General features: G+C 38.0%; 1 protein-coding gene across 1 annotated transcript in view; it reads right to left on the minus strand.

Moving 5' to 3' along the window:
• The window catches only part of FAM135B (family with sequence similarity 135 member B), a 210,999-nt gene that overhangs the window by 65,435 nt on the left and 128,544 nt on the right, over window positions 1-17,020 (minus strand). Inside the window, exons 4-6 of the mRNA XM_026843436.1 lie at window positions 14,525-14,664; window positions 7,959-8,029; window positions 5,958-6,131 (exon numbers count right to left, since the gene is read on the minus strand). Coding sequence (XP_026699237.1) covers window positions 5,958-6,131; window positions 7,959-8,029; window positions 14,525-14,664 — 385 coding nt within the window. The remainder of the gene's footprint in view (window positions 1-5,957; window positions 6,132-7,958; window positions 8,030-14,524; window positions 14,665-17,020) is intronic.

Below are 17,020 nucleotides of genomic sequence, written 5' to 3' on the forward strand. Positions count from 1 at the left end.
ATCCCTTATGGATAAAATATTATTGATTTTAAAACTGAAAATAAAATAAGTCCATAGAAATTATACCCCCTCGGAATCAAACCCTCACATCCTCTACTGACAGCACTATTTGCATTTCACCGGGAACTTCCTTCTAACTCCCACAGATCAGGAAAAATATAATTCATAAGACTGATTTCCCTCAGCGTTTAACTCAAAGCTTTAATATAACTTTTGGCAAATTACTAGTAGCATGCGGCCATAGGGTACATGGATGATCTGTTATTTATTTTTGAGAATAATATGCAGATATTTACAGATTGTTCTCTTCTAGACATGTTTCTCTCTTACACAAGGAGTTTCACTTAGGTTATAATCAGTGACTGTAAAATATCCTGAGCTTCTCGGGTAAAACAGATAAGATCTATTAAAATAAAATTTGTAATAGAAACAGATATCTCCCCCTAGATTCCAGAGTCAGGACAGTATCTGGTTTGAAATCTCTAGTGATTTTGATTGCTGGGTTGCTGGAAAATGCTGATTCATTTGTCCTGAACTTAATCTTACTTGCTATAAAACTTGAAAGCATATAAAGTGGTGCAGTGATATTATTTTATGATATATTTTAGTTTTGGGTAGGATCTTTTTGCTTTTGGTTCTTTTTTTTTTTTTTTTTTTTTTTTTTTACTCAGAAATAGTCGGGCTTCCTTTATGTGACTTCTTGGCTGGTAGCTCAGGAGAATGGTAAGCCAAAGTAGAGGTTTATCTTTGCAGGTATGTAACAGTAACAAATAAAAGAAAATTCAAAGGAAAAATCATCCAGTTATGCAAGAGTTCTTAGAGGAAAAAAAAATATAAACCTCTATTTTTTAAATAAAAATATTATGGAAGGAATAATTCTATACTGCGTAAGTATTTCATTTTCTTTCCACAGATTAATTTATTTGCTAATAGGGCGGAAATGGAAAATAAGTCATGAAATTTACTAAGGATTACATCTGTGGCAGTCTCAGATATAAGCTGCCCATAAGTAGGTGCCAGTTACACTTAGAATTGTAGAAAAATTGACCTGCATAGTATGGACTCATATTCAGGGTGCCCAGGGTAGTGCAGTTGTGAACCACATATAGACAGATCAGTAGGGCTTTTGAGGAACAGGAGGATGTCTGGGAATAAAAGAATTGAGGCAAGAGAAAATTGTTCAAGGATGGCCAGAGTTGGCCTGATTACACAGTGCAGTGGAGCAGAGCAGAACTAGGTCAGGGCTGAAACCTTTAAATACCCTGTGTCCCTTTGATTCTGTTTCCTCTTCTCAGAGCGTAACAAGCTCAAGGCACTGAAAAATTCACTATCTGTGTCTTGGTTTCTCTACCTGTAAAATTTGTATTATATTATTTCCCCATCACAGATGTCACTAAGACTTCTTTCTCATACAGTGAATTGTGCAAACAAGAGAAAACAGGTTTGCCATCTGCCTGTGACGAAGGATCTTGCTTATCTGCAGCAGTTGCAATTATTGCTTTTATTTTTCCCCCTGGGTGATTTTTTTTTTTTTTTTTTTTCAGTTGAAACCAAAGAGCCAAAGTAAGACTGCAGATGCTGTGGCCATCAAGCGATCTGGATTTTGCACAGTCCTTAGACAAAGCATGGCTTTGGGGAGACCAGCCTGCACAGACAGTAGCAGCCTGTGCTGAAACACAACTCTTTCATTTCCAGAAAGCTTCCAGGGGGAAAAAAAAAAAAAAAAAAAAGTATAAATCATCTGAAGTCACCAAATAAACTTTCAGTAAAAGACATGCCAACCAGATTCTATTGCCTATACTGCTTAACAGGTAATACAAAATATAGGGAATAGTTTTCAGTGTGGGAAACTACCTGTGTGTGGGAAACTATGTATTCAGGTACTCGTTTCAGAGATTATTTATAAATTGAATTTTTATTTATAAACAGTAGCACGTTCTAACTCCTCTTGGGAAGAAGTTGTGCAGAGGTCTATGGAATTAATGAATCAGGTTTTTTGCTGTTTCTTCCTAAATGAGTCCAATATATGAAAGGCACTGAGCTTGCCACATGCCTGAGACTAAGCAGACATATACACTATAGGCATGGATGTATGCTTTGGGAAAAGCAGAAATATATCTCGAAGTCTGAACTGCGATGGAGCAAAGCCCCTTTTCTAACAGCTGATTATGTGCTGATAGCTGCAGGTTCCACTTTGCAGGCTGGACCAGTTGCAAAACAAGTGACAAGGAGGTAAGGGAGAAGTCAGTGCCTCAGGCTAGAGATCAAACTGATCTATACAAACCAGAAAACTGGAGTCCAAAACCCTACCTCCTCCTCACCTTCCTCCTGCAACTGTCTACTCACAGTTAGCCTTGGGCTTAAGAGAATAAAAATGGTATTTAAGCAGTTTGTGGAGGCCAGTGCATTAAGCAGGGGAGTGCTCTGATGTCTGAGCATAGTTCACTTATTTCTGTTTGTCTTTTGTCAGACTTGCTGGGATAATCTTCTCTCATCCTGAGTAAAACGAGGTCACCAGAGGCAAGCCCTTTACTTTCCAAAGAGAACTGTCCTTTCTGTGATGTTAGGAGAGATATGGCAGCCAACTCCTGCTCAGTTTTTCCATATCCCCAAAGTCTGAAAATACTTCTCCATGATCTGCAGCTGCCAAAAACATTCAGTGGAGACACCACCGCCCTGCACAGCAGCTGTCACTGCGGGAGAGCAAGGGGTCTGCAGCAGCACAGCCCGAGCCATGTGGTTTGCAAGCAGTGGTGTGACAATGTCCTGCTGCACCTGGTGGAAGGGTTTGGGTGTAGGGCAAGATCCAGGTGACGGGAGCAGTGATTTTGATTGACACAACTGCTATCGTAATCACTACACCCAACATCCCTGTTCTCCCCTTTTATTGCACTCCTGATTGGAAAACCAAACTTTTGGACTTGTCTCTGAGTGGTCCAGCTTCCCCAGCCACTTTTGGGGTGCTTTTTAGAAAAGGCAAAGAACTCTAAAGGTCTGCATGAGAATTTTCAACCAAAGTCTGGCTCACTGCTCTGTAAGAACAAATCAAAGCCAACCAGCCCCTTCCCTGCTGCTCAGAGTCCCCTCTGCAGCAGCATTTCACAGGGATGCAGTTACCTAAGAGGCCAAGAGAGGAGATGATCCAAGCCCCAAAGCATCCCACCATGGTCCTCGTTCCACATGTAGACCAAATATGATTGATGTAGAGATAACAGAGCTGGAGGTAAGTTGACTGCAGTTCTGCCTCATCACCTTCCTACCCAGCCTCTCACCTCCTCAGTAAACACATAAAGTCAGCAGCAGCTGCCATGAATCAGGATCCCACTAAAAGCTGATGGCTATAGTTTTTAGAAAAGCTGAATCACAACATTTCCACCCAGAATCCTGCAAAGGATCCCAGAAACATGAAGTTCACTCATTCTCAGTTTGGTAAGAGGTGACTTCAAAGTATCAAACCTAATGTCAAGTTTATTATATAAGAATTATTAACCAGGACAAACATCAATATCAAAATGTTCACCTGTCAAAAAATAAAGGAGGTAGTGGAGGCACCCTGACAAGGTTTGCCCAACAGGAGGTATTTGTGGATGTACTTTACCCTGCAGGGAAAGGCCTGACTGTTTTGCTGGTTTCCCTACTGTTTTCACTTCTTAAATACAGACAACAGGGAAGAATTTTTGGAAAGAGTATCTAATTTTCCAACAGAGCTAACAAAACATGAAAAGCTGAGTCCACAGGGCATTTGCGAGAAGATAGCTGTGCTTCAGGCAAAGCTGTTTTCCAAAAAAAACCTTCAGGACAGCAGTGAATTTCAATTTTACACAATGTGTGATCTTTATTTTCAGGATACGTCTAGAACTGTTGTTTTACGTTCAAGTGTATGCACACATGTAAAAATAATGTGTACAGACATGTAAAGTATGTACTATGATGGGACTGTTCAAGGTAGCAAACTAAGCCACAGTAAAATACTGCATAGATATTTTACCCAGAAAATGTAACTACCTGGTGTTCATTTTTTTTTCTATAATGTGACAAGAAAGACTTTCCAGTCATTCAGGTTCTACTGTGTTACAAAAATAAAGACCTGATTGTTCAATTAAATCTTTTCTCTGTGTTCCTAGTAAAATCCAAAGATTAGTGATAAATAAGAAAGCTCTGAGCTATGAGAAAAACAAGTTTTAGCTGGCTGGTTTTGATTCAGAATGCTTGGAAGTGGTATTTCTTTTACATTAGTGTCTACACGCTGATTTATATTTAGAGAATGCATGATATAAAAACTCTTTCATTCTGAATATTTATCAAGAAGAAGAGAAATCCTCAGTATCACAGTTTAAAATTATTTTGCTGGCTTAAGCAAATGAGACTCTATATTGTGTTGTCAAAAATCTACATTCTATTGCATTAAGTAAAAATATTGTATACTTCATTAATGTCCACAAAATCATATTTTAAAAGCTATAATAATCTGACTATGAAACAGTTGCTCATCATGCGATTTATGCCTAATAACAGTAACAAGTCTGCAGCCCCACTCATTAGACGGTAACAAAGCACTGAAAACAATCATTAAGCCTGATAACTATTGTTCTTTCATCCTTTTATATAGTAGAACAATGGGCAAGCTATCTGAGCAAAATCATCTGATTAGAAGTAGTCTGTTACAATCTAATTCACTATTTAAAAAGTCAACACATAGCAGAAGAGAGACACAGCAGTTACCTGTACCTCAGCAGCAGAAGAAAAGACAGATATATCAGTCTGATCTACTAATACAACTCACATCACTGTCTCCACTCAACTTTGTTCAATCTTAATTCATTCTATGACATCGTGTACAAGCAATGCCTTTAGGCAAATGGAGAACTGAAGCAAAGATGTATTAAGTCAAAACACAAAACTTGAGTTAAAAAGAGACTACAGGTTCATCTTTTCTTTCTGACACAGTGCTCTTGGCATAATATTTGACAAAGTTAAGAGTGTCCTGGTCGTTTGGTAAACAGCAATGCCTTGTTGGAGTAAGGGAAGCTGAACGATGCTCAACAATTGTCCTGGTTTCAGCTGGGATAGAGTTAGCTTTCCTTCCAGTAGCTGGTATAGTGCTGTGGTTTGGATTTAGGGTGAGAATAATGTTGATAACACACTGTGGTGTTGATAAAACACTGGTATTTAGCTGCCTGCCAGATTAAACCACAACAACACTGCATTTTGCTTCAGGACCAAAGTAGTTCCCTCCTCCTCAGTAGTCTTTATCTCATGCGATGACAAGATGGGACACAAAGTAAATTGCCAGAAAAGACCTTTGCTTCCCCTCACCTGTTCTAAATATTAGAGGATATTGACCTCCAGCCCTACTTTATTTGAAGTAGTTTTGAATTATTTTCTTGTCATTATGAATCAGATAACATAAATCACACCTAGACCCCATGGCAGCTAGTATTGCATTGCTGCATGGTTAAATCAGATGATGTTGCAAAGGAAAATTCAACGAAGCCTCATCCAGTATTGACTCATGCATACCTCCTAGCCATGTTATGAATTATGCTAATGCACAGAGGCCACAGATGAGAGTCTAATTGTCCTAAATGCTTCATAAAACAACAGGGGAAAAAATGTAAATGTTCTTAGTTGCTTTCAGACTAAAGAGGAAAAACAGCCAAGGAGAAGAGAATTTTCACTTTCCTAGAGTTACAGATCGGGAATAGAGAGAGCAAGACTAATTAAAATTTCTGAACCTCTTCCCAAAGGTTTTGTTAGTTTTGATCGGACTCCAAATGTCTTATCAAGGGAAGGAGCTTGTGTCAGAGGCTGGCTCTAAACCCCAACCGCCAGAATCCTAGCCCAGGACCAGAAAACTTGAAAATAAATTATCCTCTCTGCTTCTCCTATACAATAAGAAAATGAACTCAGAGGAGGAACCTCCTCTGCCTTTCAACAGACATTTTTGTGTCCTTTACCTGATCAGAGGCTGGTGTAATGCTACCAGTGATGCATGCACCGTGACAGATATCACTGACAGGTGGAAATAGTCAAACATGACAGGAACATGGTGGTGCAGACCTCTCCGCGGGTGGAAATGAAGACACAGTGTACGGCTGCTGATCATGGGGATCGCTGGAACATCTCTCAGCCTGGAAGAGAAAGAGGTTTACAAGGGTTAGTGAAAGCTTGAGTTGGCACAGCCTATAACATGCTACAGGCAGCAGACTGGGAGATGACTTAAGGTGAAATTTTATCATTTCCCAGCTTCATAAGGGTATACATAACTAATGAGTATCTTGTGTTGTACTTGTGCCTAACATAAATGTAAATATACATTAAGGGGAAAAAGAAAAAAAAAAAAAAAAAAGGGGTATATATAAATATACTGTATAAAAGAAAAACAGATGTGGTGATTTCCCCTGGTGATTGTCCTTGATGTTCACCTATTATATTTACTAGTTCTGGGGACATCAAGAACTAAGTAGCAGAAGGAAATGTATTTAGCAGACTGATCAGTTTATCTGAGTGCACTACTTGTGATTTTCAGTGTAAGAACTAACATCTCAGGCAATCTGTGAGAGTTAGAATCAGTCCTGTGGCAGAAAGAGCTGAAAATATTCAGATCACCTTTCCAGATAGCCGATCTTCTGAAAAAACTGTTTTCAAGAGGAAAAAAGAAAAAAAAGAGTAGGTGAAGTAAGTTCAGAGAAACAGTAAGTTGGACTGGCTTCTCCTTTTTTCAGTAAAGAAAAAAACAAGACTTTAAGTTAAAGTTTGACTATAACTATTCCAGAACAACTTTCCTAGTGTGTGGTCAACAACATAATATCCAAATCACCTATAGGGCAGGAGACCGAGATGTGAACCTAGAGCATGCCTAACCACATCCTCCCAATGCAAGTGAAACTCACTTCTAAAGAATTGTTTTTACAGCATTAAAGACTCTTCTGAAGCCAATTGTTTCCCAGAGGTAAGAAAACCTATGATGAGATGTTTAAGTATGATGCATGGTTAGTCCCAGGTAGTGTTTCAATATTTGCAGAATATCCTTTTCTAAAAATCACTGCTTTTGTTTATAGTAAATTGGATTAATCACTCAGATGATAATAGAAACAAAAGTGTGTGATGGAGCACAATTTCATAACTTGAATATTTCAACTCTGTTTATTCTTGGTTATCACTTAATGTCTATTTATCTCTCTTCTAAGCCCATCAGCATCACAGATATGATGACTGATGGTCCAGTCTCACCTGCCTGAGAGAACAAGTTTTCACTTTTTATAGCTTGAAGATAAAGGAAGCATGTCCTTGAAATTGTTTAGGTGCCCTATGCATATGAATAAAATCACATGGAGACAGCTCAGATTATTTTCTTCATCCTCTCCCACCCCCCATAAATGCTGCTGAAGACATTGGAAGCCTTTTCTGTGATTCAGAGCAGCTGAATAATGTTTGGGATCACACTTTCTGCTATGCCTCTGGAAGGAGTTCTACTCCCACTTCACCCAAGATTGTGGAATAAAATGCAGTTGGAAGAAATTAAATTCAGTGGGAAGACTCTTTCCTACTCAAATATAGAGACAGCTTTAGTTCTTAACACAAGAAAAGTGCTTAGCATGTTCATACACCCATCTTCAGCCAGAAAATACTTAGTTGTCTCCTGAGATAAATGAATTCCTGAACCACAGCCCCTGCTCACACGGAGGTCAGTGAAGATAATCCCTTTGACTTTAACAGCAGCAGAGATAGAGCAACACTTAACACCTTTGAAAACCTCACATGTAAAGGAGAAAAAGTGATGCTCTTTAAAGAGAAGTATGAGATACACTCTTCAAATAGAGAGAAGAAACAGCAAGACTTCAACACTGAGGCAAAGACTTTTCAAAGCTATCCCTTTTTGCAAAGGACTCACTCCATCAAATTTCCCAGCTGAACAAACCCCTGCATTACCAGTTGAACTTTAAACCAGCACTTACTGTTGTTCACTATCAGTAAAGTGGAGGTCCAGCTTGAGCTGAAAATCTGCCTCAGTCAATGCATCTTCCACCTACAGAAAGAGAAAGGCAAGGTTACTTTTATAAGTTGGTACCTACAACACCGAAGGCAAAAGTCAGTGCATAAGAGCAAAGACAAAAATATGCAGCAACAGCAGCACCCTGCCACAGTGGCAGAAAGGAGCAAATGTGACAGTAAGTCGAGGTAATTGCTGAAGATGTCAGAGAGAACCAGAGCAGTCTGAGGTGTTATCGCTCCCAGGTGTCCTGTCACATCAAAAAAATCACTCCAGACAAGAGTAACCAGAGCACGTACAGCGTTCGTTGGATACTTTTCTTTGCACACTGAGAGTCAGCGGAGTTTTTGTGACACCGCACTCAGCAAGTGCCCGTTTGGGCTCTCACCTGAACAGGAACAAGGACTAGGCTTTCTTGGTTGAGAAATAGACACAAATCCTGCTCATTACCTACTTGTAGCTAACACAAGGTTCAAATGTTATGCTAAAAATAATCAGAAATGCCTCAAATCTGACAATTTCTGATCCCTCATTATTAGCCTTTTAGTTTGTTTCTCAGCAGACCGAGTCTTTCCTGCCTCCCAGTCACTCTATGTAGCCCTTGACAGATTTACGGAGGAAGTTTGTCATGATTCTCACCTAGAGCGTTTTCTTTATACAATTCAAAAGCTTTTGGTGCTTTTAAAGCTTCAATTAATGGAAATTTAACTGTTCACCTTGTTGCAGAGTGCTGAGCATGTTTATACACGGCAGGATTCAGCTCCTCAAAAACACTGAAGATATCATGTGTGATCACAGGCTGACTCACTGGTACCTTCACCTAATAGGTCCCACCTGCAAGATTCCCCTTCTTTTATTGTCAATAAAATACTTTAATTGGATGTTCTGAAACAGAACATGGAAAGATCTGTCAGTTCATTACCTTCACCTGGAAAGGACTGTATAGGATAACACATCCCAGTTTGGCACAGTTAAAGCAACTACAATCAATTGAAATAAATAAATTAAAACTGAAGAAGGATTAAGCTGCCCAGCACTTTCTCCTTCATTCCTTTGAGCTGTCTTTTCTTCCCCAGCAATGTAGCTTTAGAATAATAAAAAAAGTTTTTGTTTTTATCAGCCTAAATGGAAAAATGATCAAAAGATACTCATTTTATTATAAAAACTAGTATTTTTCTGTGAGTGTAAGCATCCTTTATTGCATACCAGAGTACAACAGGAGATACACAGGAATGCAGGTAGAAAAGTAGAGCTGTTCACTGGGGACAGGGTATTATAGATACAACTTATTTTTACCCAGATTTTGCTACAAAAAAAGGTGAGTTGAGACATCTGGGTTCTGTCTTTTGTCAGTGGGAAGCAACAAGCAGATGCACACAGTGAGCTGACCCATCCTGAGGTCTGCATCTGAAAAAAACAGCTGATTTCTTTTTGTGCCTGTCTCTTTCCATTGACAATAGATAGAGCCTAGAGAAATATCTTGGTCTAAATACACTTGAATTTCAGATGGGTTAAATTAGGCAAGATGAATTCTACTTTCTTAAGATGATTAGCACCTTCTTAACAGACTATACCAAAAATGCATTGAAAGTAATGTCAGAGGCACTGAACCTGCTCTGACAGGTGAGATTCATAAGTTATATAACATAAACCATGTTTAGTTACGTTTTCCAAAGGTGAAACTCCCATCTACAGTGTACCTTTCTCTGTTGAAGCAAGAAAATTGAGAGTCAAGGATCGATTCTCCTTTGACAAAATTATCGAAGATGTAAAATTTGAAACCTTCTGAAGTAATATCGTATTTCTTCTAGCATGACCACAGGCACAGAGATGTGATGAGAAAATTCTACCTTCTGTTTACTGAAAATGTGCTTTCTCTTTTGTGTTTGTCTCAAAACACCTGGAAGTATGTCTTTCAGAAAAAAACAAAACACCACAAAAACCCCCAAAACTTTTCCTTCTTAGTTAGTTGTTGTCTCTAAAAATCACAGTTGCTGGCAGTTGCAGAGGAAATAATCATTATTGAAGCTACATTCTGAATTTAAATTAAGAATTCAACTCAAGTACAGTGCTTCAGACAAAGCAAATCTCATCTTCCAACAGAGGGGATGAAATTTTGGGTCTGTGCCTAATACTGATGAGCACCTGCAACTGTCACTGAAATCTGAGTCTCTTTAAAACAAGCTCAATAGCTAGTGACACTAGCTCAGAACACCTTGAGGCAATGAACAGGTGTCTGAGAGACGGAGATATTCATCACTGCATGGGGTCATGCATTAACATGCAAGCATAGGATATTTTTAATTCCAAAACTGTATTGAAATCAGACTGCTCCGAATAGTATAAAAACCCACATAGAATCAAATCACAATTCTCACTACAGAGATTATTTGTTTTCCTTTTCATATTGGAGATATAAATATTAAGACAAGTAAAAACTGGGCTCTTTGAAAGTTGTTAAAAAAATCACTGGACTTTTCATGAGAAAATATCATTAAAAGGCTTATGCACATGTTGAGATACAAGAGAATTACTCACACTATTACATGACACAAGTTACTGTATAGCTTTGATACCTGCTTGGCTTCCCTGTGTCTTTTTAAAAAAATTATTAGAACAACAGGTGCATAAGATCCCTTACATGGCCTTGCCATAACTCATACAGAAGAGGCACTGAAATGTCTGTCATTCCTCAGTCTCCGATATCGTCCTTAAATAAAATACTGGTTGTTTATTTTAGCACTACTGGGACTATTTTAGTGTTTTCCACAATCACCATTTACAGAATATAATTTTCCAAAGGTTTGATAGACTCTCAGATTTATTTTTTTTTTTCTTTCTCCTGAAGACAAGTTTTAAATTTTCACACCAACCTACTTAAGAAATTAGCCTGGAAAATTTCTCTGGAATATAACTAGTGTTTGGCTGGCTAATCCAAGCAGGATCCTCCCGGATACTCTGTGAGTGGTCTTCCAGTGATTTTCATGAAGGTCTTTGACCTCTCAGGTGTGTTAATGATTAGAACTGCAACTCATGAAAGATAAAATAAAGATCTGTGTTTGTGGAATGATATTCATATTAAACAAGGAATATTATTCATTTCTGTAGTATTCCATACACACAATTAAAGTAAGGGAAATTCAGAGCATCTGTCTCTGGGAAATATTATTACATGTCACATGCTGATCTTGTCTCCAGTCAAAAATAAGTAAAGACAGTTCTGAACAGAAATTTCGAAAGCTTTCTTTGAAATAGTACATGCATTTCTTTTTTTTTTTTTACCTTAAAATCAAACAAGACTGAAAGTAATTTTGTAATTTCTCATTTGATTAATTCTTCACTGTTTGCATCAGCTTAATATTACTCTGCATTTTCTCGTAACATCATTTTGTGTCTTGTGGAGGGTAAGTCTGCAAATTCAGTATCCTGCTCTCTGTTGCTGGGGTGTGTCTACATTTCCCCCTAGTGCTCCTGCCTGGGGCCTCATACCTTGTGCAAAAAGACCCCGTATTCATCTGTGAGCACACACAATTTTCTAGAAGGTGCTGTCCAGAGTTCAGGCTGTTTTCTAACGTCTGCCTCTCTTGCTAAAGGACTGCGCTGATAGGGAGATGCATTTTATTAAACGTTGTTTGGAATCTGTATAATAGAAAGTATATGTATATGAGAAGTAAAAGTATTTTATACAATAAAAAATAAACACAAAGCAACGTACTCCAATTTCTGTTGAACCAGCCTGGAATCAAGTGCATCATTTCACTTTTGAATTTTTATTTTTTTTTTTTAGGTTTACATCTTTGGTTTAGCTTTTAATAGCTGTGATAATACTTGTAACTGAAGTTTCCAGTGTTCTTGTGATGTACTTCCATAATATTTAACGATTTTGCTAGAATGTCAGACTGAATGATCTGGATGTCCCATCTCACTTAAATTTCTCTGGAAATTACAAAATCTAATATATTGTGATATCCCAGCTTGCCTTACTGTCCTCTCCCTGCTACTAAATTGTCTCTGAGTGGAGCCAGCAAGCAAGGAGACAGACAAGTTACCTGGTTTATTGCTTGATGAAAGAGGCAGACCTCCTTCTTTAATAACAATGAAAGCAAAAGCTTATGAAAATAAATTACACTTCTTTGTAACACTAAAGGCTGTCTCAGCACTGCAATATTGTTTCCTATGAATTCAAAGAATGCTGCATTCTGGGATAATATAGAAAAAGGCATCTAATAAACCAGAGTTTTAAAGAACCATTTATATGGTGAAAGGTATGCTCAGTGCCACTTCTAGGGGGATAATTGAGGCTTCCTCCATTTAATGACAGACAAAAAAGATGTATTTTCATATTTAATCTTATATAGGTTATGCAAGAGGAGGAGGGGAAAAAAAAAGAAAAAAAAAAAACAAAACAATAGCAAATAATCTAATCTGGACATGTTCATTGGGTTTTGGGGTTTTTTTGGGTTTTTTTGTGTTTTTTGATTTTTTCCTGAGCCTATCTCTGCAGCCTATCTCATCAGCAAAACTACTGAACTACCCTAGCACCATGAGGAGAAAGCATTTTGCTCCCTTGCCATAATATTTGATAATTCCAGCTCTGACAGCAGACACTACATGGAGTATATGAACTCTACTTCCATTACCCAGTCTAACTTCCTTGTCTATTTATCATTACTTCCATTTACAGAAAAAGCAGCGAACAGATCCTTCACCCTCAACTAAAAAAACTCATGGTAGCACACAGTTGACACAAAAAGGACTCACATCTGTTGTGCGTTAAATAAGTTAACAAGTTATGAATAGAGACAATATTTAAAACATTTTACATATCTCTAGGTGTTTTGCAAACACCACATTGCAAGGATCACAGCCAACATATGAGATTATGTTAACCAACTCTCAACAATAGTTGTGGATATAGTTCTGAGAATGGTCCCCAGTGGTGTGGCTCACTTTGGTCACTCTCTAATCATCTTCTCAACACACAAAAAAGTTTTACACACCTTTAGTTTTTGCATTTGATTCTTCAGAGTGTCTTCAGCAGCTCATCTGGGACCACAGACCTGTTTATCCACTTATTCTACACCCATGCAAACCCAAAGCAACTTCATTATACAGTGATAATGGCATTTTCTCTGTTTAAAACAATTCTTTATTTTCAGAATTGGGCAGCTGTCCTTTTCCCAAGGGCCCTCCTATGAAAAGACAAGTGTGATGCACACAGCACATCAAAAGTCAGAACGAGTTTTAGCTGTAAGGAATCATGTGGAATTATTTTTTTTTCATTTTGTGAGATGCACAACTTTCCTGAATATTAATGCAAAAATCATCAGAAATCATCCCTGCTCAACACAGCGGAAACAGCTATAATTTGAGGGGAGGGACTTTTAATCAGAGATATTCCACTGAGGAAAGATAAAATTAATATTCAATTAAGCATGTTGGAACATTTTTCTAATGAATATTGATAAACCTGTATTTAGCAATTTTTCATGTAAGCTGAAAACAACAGTTCTAGAGACGAATAAATTGATGACACTATGTAAAAAAAAAAAAAATTAAAAAAATCAAAACACCAAGAAAAATGTGGGCGGGAATGGGAAGCATGTGAAATAAGCTTAAATTAGGTTCTCTAGCTGTTTTAATTTAGTTCTATATATAACCCATGTATATATGGGTTGAAATAGGATGAAACAGAAATTTTAAATCTCTTCATGTTGAAATAAAAAGTTATACAAGGAAGGACAGGTGAGCATCTCTGGCCCCAAGTTCAACATACAGCATTTGGTTCACACTGGGACCATTCTCGATGACATGTTGACTTTGCAAAAAGAGCTGCTGTTATGTGTCTCATTATCACTGAGAGAAAGTACCAATGCCATATACTTTGTACCAGTCTTTGAGCTGGCAAAGCACAGCGATGACACAATTTGCCAGGCTTGAGTACCATTCTACTATGAGACTTTCTCCCCTTTCTCTTAAAGAGTCCAGTAAAACAGTACTCTCCGTACTCATAAGATTGCTCCCCTTTTATCTTCTGGGAACAGGGGTTATCACTGGAAGACATTAGTTTCACATCAGTAAGAGGAAACCCTACAAGATAGGTGGTTCGGATTATGGATGATACACTTGAGTATCTGATCTACTGATTTACCCGTATGTGTCAACATCTTATTCCACTGGAAAGCCAAGGTGTAGACTACGCTTCATAACAGGCACAGAGCAAAGGGTCTACCTGACCTAATGCAGATGTTTATAGTGTCAGCATTTACAAATAAACAAATCACCCCAGGCACCCTTTTCAGCATAAGTAATGATGGGTACAAGACAGTCAATCTCCTTCTAATGCAGATGTTGGTATTTGGTCAGACAAATCATGCCTTTACCTCCACCAGCTACATTGATGAGACCTGTGACAACACAGGGACCCCGTAACAGCTTCTCAGTTGGAGATATCTGTGCAATGAACACCTAAAGTTAGGTAAAAGGAATTCTAGCCTTCATGGTTTTTGTGTGCATCCCAAAACAACTCACCCTTTCGCCATCCAGAAGCAGGTGCACTCTGAAGTTCATTGATTCATTAAGAATGATCTCTTCGTTTCTGTACAAAATCTGAAATATTCTGCTGTAAATGTTGTTTTCATGAACACAGGCTGAGCAAAGGCTGGAATCACCTGCACAAAACACAGACAGACTCCTGGTGTGATTTCTGTAAGGAGACTATTTTTTCTCCGATGTTTTCACTTCAGGATTATCTAGGCCAGCTGTATTAGTACTTGTAATTAAACACTCGCGTTCGTGATATTTAATGGTAATGGAGCAGACTGTTTTGGGTTGCAGGTTCCCAAATATGGTATTTAAAGAAAATAAATGTTAAACTGTAGGCAGGCTGGATTTCAAAATGAGAATATCTGACCCTGTGACAGCACTTACCCTATTAACTTTATTTCTAATGAAAGCTAACTCATCAAATGTTTTCTGGGGATGTTTTCTATACAGCACCATGAGGCATATTTTATCTGAAATGAGCATCTTTCATAAGAGCAAGATTTCTTGTCATCTCTGGTGCTCCCAGAAGTTACTACCTGGGAGGAGGGACAATAGCCAATAGCAGATCTTAAATGTAGAGTCTGGAAGTGTAGAGGTATCTGAAGTTAAAATACAGAGAAAGAAAAAAAGTAGCCATTCTTTCAAGATGCCAAAAGTCCTGCAGGGCCTTGACACATGTGAAAGCTGCCAGCTTAGCCCATACAATTGGGATTTAATCTGGAGAACTCAAGAACCAAAACTCTAAACTTCTCCACATTGAATTGAGACAGCAAATAGATTCATCTGTGTGCTGATGTATCACATCGCCACAAATGAACTTCCGATAAACTCAGGTGGGATTTGTCCTTCCCAACTTTTAGGTACTTTCAATGTATGTATTTTGGTTTGGTTACAGTGGAGCCTACAGTATTTAAGACATCATTCATGGGGGAAAAAAAAAAAAAAAAAAAAAAAAAAAAAAAGTGCATACTTAAGATTACAGCAAATTTTTCTTGAGGTCCACTGCTTACTAATTCTTCTTTCACTAACACGAAAACAATGTGATGTGCTCAGCTGCACAAACCCACATTGAAGGCAACAACATGTACTACAGTGAATTCCTTCCAGGGGAGACTATAATGACCATGTGAATATTTAATGAACCAGGCACCAGGGTCAGATACTTTTAAGTTGCCTCTTGGCTGTTAGAATCCTCTGCTAATTCTACTTTTATAGCTCCTGAGCAACAACTTCTTTCAAAATTTATTCAGAGCTAGTCCCTTTCCTTCAAATAAGTGCTGTAGGAATCTGAGCTTTAGAAATATAGTCCTTTAGCAAATGGTATTTTGGAACTCTCCTGAGAAGGTGTGCTTAAAGCAAGTGTACCAGTATCAGTCCTTCAAAGAGAGACAGATCTGTGATCATTATCAGGAAGCCAGATGGTACCTGACTTTTACAAAGAAGTTTTTCAGAAGTTAGTTATTGGAATTTGGGCTTTTGTAGAATTGTTCTGAGTCCATGAGCTGTGGTGAGATAAAAGTCCACGTCAGAAACTCTTGGGAACTGCTGGTTTGCCAAGAGTTTCAAATCAGGACAGGTCTGTTCTGCTGTGTTAAAGCTACTGCTTTGCTTTCAGCAGAAACCATACATAATTTGCAATCAGAAGTCAGTGAGTCAAGACTGACAGAGGACTAAGGATTTCCCAAGATAAAGTTTGATTAGGAGGAAAAAAATAAAAGAAGAGAAAGGACTTAAAAGAAAAAGGAAAAAAAAAAAAAAAAAGTACTACAGGCCCGAGTAGACAAGTAAATGGAGTTTTGTCATTATAATGATTAGTTTTTGTGGCGCCAGTCTGCTACAACTAGAATATTTCAAAGAAGTACCTCCTCAACAAAAAGGAAAGAATAAAAATAAAAAAAAAAATCACGTGGAGCAGGAGGAAGAGTTGATTAAATACCAATTAGACCAATAAGACTTGAGCTAATTAATTAACAGGACCATGGTGCGGTTGTCTAGACTTCATTCAAATAATTTTCCTATTACTGACTTTTACCAAGCACACCCAGGAACAGCCTAAGTGTTTCACCCAGCTATTGTCTTCCCATCAGACATCCTGCACATTAGTTATGCATAAGTCCAGGCAGCCTAGATAAATACACATTTATTTCTTTGTGCTACACCAGTTAGGCTAGAATGTTTCAGCCTGATTAGCTCTTCAAAAGCATGCAGTCATATTTATTTTCATTTAAACCTCATCATATTAGAGACACTGCAAAAATCATATTAGAGGTATAATGCATTCTTATTCCTAGCTGGCAGACAAAGGAAGCTTTATGTTATTTGATTTGGATATTGATATACAGGTACTCTTCTAGGGTGGAAAGTTTAATGTCATTTTCTTTTCAAACACGCTCCTGCACAGACCACTCCTACTGTGTAATTGCTTTAGGAGCTGGATTTCCTAGGTGGCATAAAGAATCATTTCTCTTGTTGGAAAGGTCA

The sequence above is a fragment of the Athene cunicularia genome (genome assembly GCF_003259725.1).
Source record: "Athene cunicularia isolate RWA chromosome 2 unlocalized genomic scaffold, athCun1 chr2_part1, whole genome shotgun sequence".
Classification (NCBI taxonomy): Eukaryota; Metazoa; Chordata; class Aves; order Strigiformes; family Strigidae; genus Athene; species Athene cunicularia.